Raw genomic sequence first — 5,240 nt, 5'->3', positions numbered from 1 at the left:
TCTCCCATGAAGCAAAGGCAAGGTAGGCTTAGCTAATGAGGGCAACAATGTACCAAGTGGGTGAAATTGCGCAATGGACCAGTGGGTGGTGACATCCACAAGTGGGAGGCAAAAGTGACACGGTAGCTCTCTTGAGTAGGGGAAAGAGAGAGAGAGAGAGAAAGAAATAAGAGAAAAACAAAATGCAGTACATAATGAACAAGCGACGAAAACATGGCACTGTGTTGCCTAGCAAGTTCGGTTTTCTCGTAAAGTGACAGTTAGGTGTTTCATAGCAAGTTGGCTTTCCTCATAAAGCTGCAACAGCTACGTGTGAAGTAGCCTAGCGATGCTAGCGTCAATTATTAGAAGGAAAGCTCGATGCTGTTACGAGACCTGGGCGAAAATTTGAGGAGGAAGACTAGACGCAGAACGGAAACTGTGGACTCTCCTAGAGCTCGAAGAACAGTATTCTCCTGTAAGAGCATGCAGGGTGAGACGGGAAGCAGTCATGGCATCCCATGTCATTTTATTCTCCTAGAATGAATGAATTCCGTGCCTATACACTCCTAGAGCTCGAAGAACAGTATTCTCCTGTATGAGCATGCGGGGTGAGACGGGAAACAGTCATGGCATCCCATGTCATTTTATTCTCCTAGAATGAATGACGCATCATCCCTCGGGCAAATCGAAGGCGCAAAAACATGTCTGAATATCATTGCGTCTCACAGTGTTCGGGGTTCTCTGTAGGGCACATCAGCAGGCAGGCCTGTAGACAGATCAATGTCGAGCTCTACCCTCAGATGTTTTCAGATTCCAAGCACGTAAGCCTTGCAGAGCTAGGATCGCGAGATGCAGTCAAACCTGTCGAATCGATGCGTACAGTCATAAGGCTTATCAGTTCAATCGCCAAAACAGTGCTTCGGAATGGTGGCTCAAGCCAGCTTGCTCGATTCCGTCATGTGTGGGATACTTGTAGTGACAAGAATAAAACTCCATGTGCAGGTCCAGCTCAAGGGTCCACATTTGTGTGGACATATTGGAACCATTATCCAACCCTGTATGGCAATAGTTTCTGCTCATAGAGGCACTTATCTACACATTACAGAATTGCAGGACAAGTAAAGATGTATCCAAACTCGTATGGCAGAGATTCTGCTCATAGAGGCACTTATCTGCACATTACAGAGTTGCAGGAGAAGTAAAGATGGAGTTTCTGCAAAGCTTTCACATGTACATGTATGCAGCTATGGTTTGGAGGGTCATGCAGCTATCGGAAACCACATTGTGCCCATGCTTGTGGAATGTGGAAGGGTGCCGGATGCTTGCCGAGTTTTCAGCAGGCTCATTTATCCAAATGAGAATTCTTGGACTTCTCTCATTTCAGGACATGCTCATCATGATCAGCCAGAGTGTGCCATTAATCTGTACCAAAGGATGCTTCATGGATCTGTCTATCCTAGTAGCTACACCCTTGTAGCTTTGTTGAAGGCCTGTGCTAGGTTGAAAGATGTTGCAAGAGGCCAGTATTTTCACAACATAATTACAGAAAAAGGGTTGGAAAGGGAACTTCCGCTTTATAGCAGTCTAGTTGGTATGTATGCCAAGTGTGGTTCACTTTTAGAGGCGCAAAAAGTTTTCGATGAGTTGTCAATTCAAGATATTGTTTCATGGAATGCTTTGATTGCAGGGTATGTTGAGTATGGGCGTTGTGAGCAAGCCCTAAGACACTTTGCACAGATGCAACTGTCAAGCATAAGTCCTAATGCTTTCACATTTGCTTGTGCCTTGAAAGCTTGTGGCAGGTCAGGAGCTCTTCCCCAGGGTCGGAGACTTCATAAAGAGGTTGAACGGAATGGGTTTGAATTGGATATTGCTGTTGGTAACACTTTGATTGGCATGTATGCAAACTGTGGGTCACTTTCTGAGGCACAGGAAGTGTTTGAGAAGTTACCTCTTAGAGATGTTGTTTCGTGGACTGCCCTAATAGCAGGGTTTGCAGAATATGGACCTGGTCAGGAAGCTGTGAAACATTTTGAGCAGATGCATTGTGAAGGTGTCACACCAAACGATGCTACATTGGCTTGTGTCTTGAAAGCTTGTGGGAGCATTTTAGCCTTGGACAAGGGTCAACACATTCATACAGATATAGTGAAAAAGGAAAAATTGTGGGTGGACTCATCTGTTGGGAACAGTTTGCTTGGTATGTATGCCAAATGTGGGGCATTTTTAGATGCGCAGCATGTCTTTGGCATGCTGCTGGTCCAAGATGCTGTTGCATGGACAGCACTTATGGTGGGCTATGCAGACTATGGCCATGATTCACACGTTTTTAATTGTTTGGAAAAAATGCAGTCTTTGGACATCATTTTTGATAGCTTTATGTTTGCATGCATCTTGAAAGCATGTGGCAGTTCACAAGCCAGATCAAAGGGACAAAGATTACACACAGAGATCACTCAAAAAGGACTTGACAGTGATATGTCTGTAGGAAACAGTTTGGTTGTCATGTATGCCAAATCCGGCATGCTTCAGGAGGCACAGACCATTTTCAACCGTTTACATGTGCGGGATATCATCTCATGGACTGTGATAATTGCAGGGTATGCTGACTGTGGATCTTCTCACGAAGCATTGAAGTGCTTTGAACAGATGCAACTTGAAGGCATCTCTCCAGAGCCTGATACATTTCTTTGTTTAGTTAGAGCTTGTATTTGTACAGGTGTTGTAGATAAAGGACGAGAAATACATAATGAGGTTATCCAAAGTGGGTTTGACATTGAACTTCCTATAGGTAACACTTTAGTTGACATGTATGTGAAATGGGGGTTGGTTTCAGATGCACAAGAAGTGTTCATTAAGATGTCAGCTCAAGATGTCGTATCCTGGACGACACTGATTGCAGGATATGCAGAACATGGACCTTTCCATGAGGCATTAGAATGTTTCAGACAGATGAAACTCGATGGTATTTCTCCGAATGCTTTCACATTTGCCTCTGTGCTGAAGGCATGTGGTAACATGGGAGCCATTGACAAAGGTGAAAAATTACTTTTGGACATGGCAAAGAGTGGATTGGAAACAGATACATCTATTGGAAGCAGCATAATTGAGATGTATGCCAAGTCTGAGATGATGTCAAAGGCTCAGGAGGTTTTTGATAAGTCGCCAGCTCGTGACCTTGTGTTGTGGACTTCGCTGATTGCAGGCTATGCTGAACATGGACCATTTGTCAAGGCACTTGCTTCTTACCATCACATGCAATTAGAGGGTGTCTGTCCAGATGTTGTCACTATTGCTTGTGCCTTGAAAGCTTCTATGTGCATGAAAGATTTGAGTAAGGGCCAAGTCATTCACACAGAGATTGGTTTAAAAGGATTTGAGCAAGATCTTCCTATTGCTAATACACTTGTTGGACTATATGCACAATGTGGCTTACTTTTGGATGCCCAAGACATTTTTGACAAGCTCTCAGTCCATAATGTAATTTCGTGGACAGCTCTAATTGCAGGATATGTTGAACATGGATTTAATCAGGAAGCCATTCATTTCTTCGATCTGATGCAGCTAAAGCATGTTTCTCCACATGCTGAGACACTAGCATGCATATTAAGAGCTTGTGGTCACTTAGGAGCTATTGTCAAAGGTCAAGAGATTTTTGCTGATGTCATACAAAAGGGACTCGAAAAAGATGCTAGTGTTGCTAATAGTTTGATCAGCATGTATTCGAAATGTGGGTTTGTTTCAGATGCGTGGGCTGTTCTTGACAAGATGTCAAGTAGAGATGTTGTTGCATGGAGCTCCATGATAAAAGGTTATGCCGTGCACCATGAAGGAGAGTTAGCTTTAGAGTGTTTCGATACTATGCAAGTGGAGGGTGTGAAGCCAGATGCCATAACATTCACCAGCTTGCTGAATGCATGCCGGCACACTAACCTGATATCTGAGGGTCATGAGTTTTTCAACCTAATGAAAGAAGAATTTGACATTAGACAGTCACTAGAACACCATACTTGCATGATTGATCTTTTGGCAAGATCAGGGTGTTTGTATGAGGCAGAAAAGTTCCTAAAATCACAGTCTTCTCCATCAATTAAATTGTGGGGAGCATTGCTTAGTGCCTGCAAGATTTATGGGAAAGTGGAACTGGGCTTGAGATGCTTCGAGCAGATTGTCCAAGTGAATCCACATGATGCTGCATCGTACGTGCTCATGGCAGACATCTATTCAGGTGCTGGCAGGTCAGATGACGCTTTTACAATAGAAGGTAGAAGAAATCAAGCTGGTGTCAATAAAAAACCTGCAATAGCTTTGATCGAGGTGAATAACAGTATATATGAGTTTGTGGTTGGTGACACTCACAGTGAAGAAGTTTCAGCAGTGTTAAGTGTTTTGAGTTCACGTATTGAAGGAGGAGGACATGTGCCTGGTGTTGATCTTGTTTTGAAAAGCTCCTCTCGTTAGGAAGAAAATAATATATTGCCTAGGCATAATGAGACAGTACCATAGAATATGCTATTGTATTTAGGCTCAAGATAGTCACAAACTTGGTAAGAAGGCATTCTACCCTTCTTACTGACTTCCAACAGTATGGGTTGACCTCTAAACTTGCATGGTGCCCATACTTGCCAAGGTTCTCCAAATGGAAGGTATGAAATGGGTTTCGTAAGTGCATACGAGTTTCTTAAAACATTAGAAAAGGCTTTCATTTGAAATGGAAAAAAAATATGGAATTTTATATACATGTATAATATGACTCATATATTGTACCAAAGATAGATGAATCATGAACCATGATTCTACACTATACAAATGAACATTCAACATGCCATCTATATTTATGTGAATTGTGGTTCATTATGCAAGATCAACATTAACTTTTAACCATAGAAAAAGCCAATGTTATAAACATGTGTCATGGGCAACAACTCAAACAAAACTCTTGCAATCAATGCCTATACACTTTCAATCTGTTGGATGGAATGCATGGTAAATATTGATTACAAAATATCAAACATGTTTTTGAGGGTAGACTGTTTTAAGAAAGTTAGAAATAGGTGTTTCATACATTTATGAAATGCCTAAGTTATGAAAGGAGCTTCCTAACCTTATGGAACGGATTTCTTGGCAACTATGATGGAACTGGAGACTTATTTGTTGCCTATATAGAGGTGCTCCTTTTTTAACTTGCATGTATCTATTTGTACCATTTGTGATTGCTCATATTTGGCCATCCTGGTGGTGCTAGTGAATTCTCTCAA

General features: G+C 42.1%; 1 protein-coding gene across 1 annotated transcript; it reads left to right on the top strand.

Annotated features, from left to right (window-relative positions):
- The first annotated feature begins 223 nt into the window (after positions 1-223).
- Positions 224-4,828, top strand: LOC148030021 (pentatricopeptide repeat-containing protein At2g33680-like). Its single transcript, XM_087686289.1, has 2 exons — positions 224-1,573; positions 1,670-4,828. Exons 1-2 carry the CDS (start codon positions 1,123-1,125, stop codon positions 4,441-4,443), a joined length of 3,225 nt encoding a protein of 1,074 aa, XP_087542415.1. The 5' UTR covers positions 224-1,122; the 3' UTR covers positions 4,444-4,828.
- Positions 4,829-5,240: the final 412 nt, after the last annotated feature.

The sequence above is a fragment of the Lygodium microphyllum genome, chromosome 10, assembly GCF_053477565.2.
Source record: "Lygodium microphyllum isolate KBCC chromosome 10, Lygodium_microphyllum_v1.1.10, whole genome shotgun sequence".
NCBI classification, from domain to species: Eukaryota; Viridiplantae; Streptophyta; class Polypodiopsida; order Schizaeales; family Lygodiaceae; genus Lygodium; species Lygodium microphyllum.
This window is presented reverse-complemented; position numbering and strand designations above follow the sequence as displayed.

Coding starts and splice junctions, on each gene's coding strand:
- LOC148030021 (XM_087686289.1), top strand. CDS start 1,123: ATGGCAGAGATTCTGCTCATAGAGGCACTTATCTGCACATTACAGAGT. Junction 1,574..1,669: donor GCTTTATAGCAGTCTAGTTG/GTATGTATGCCA, acceptor CTTTGATTGCAG/GGTATGTTGAGTATGGGCGT.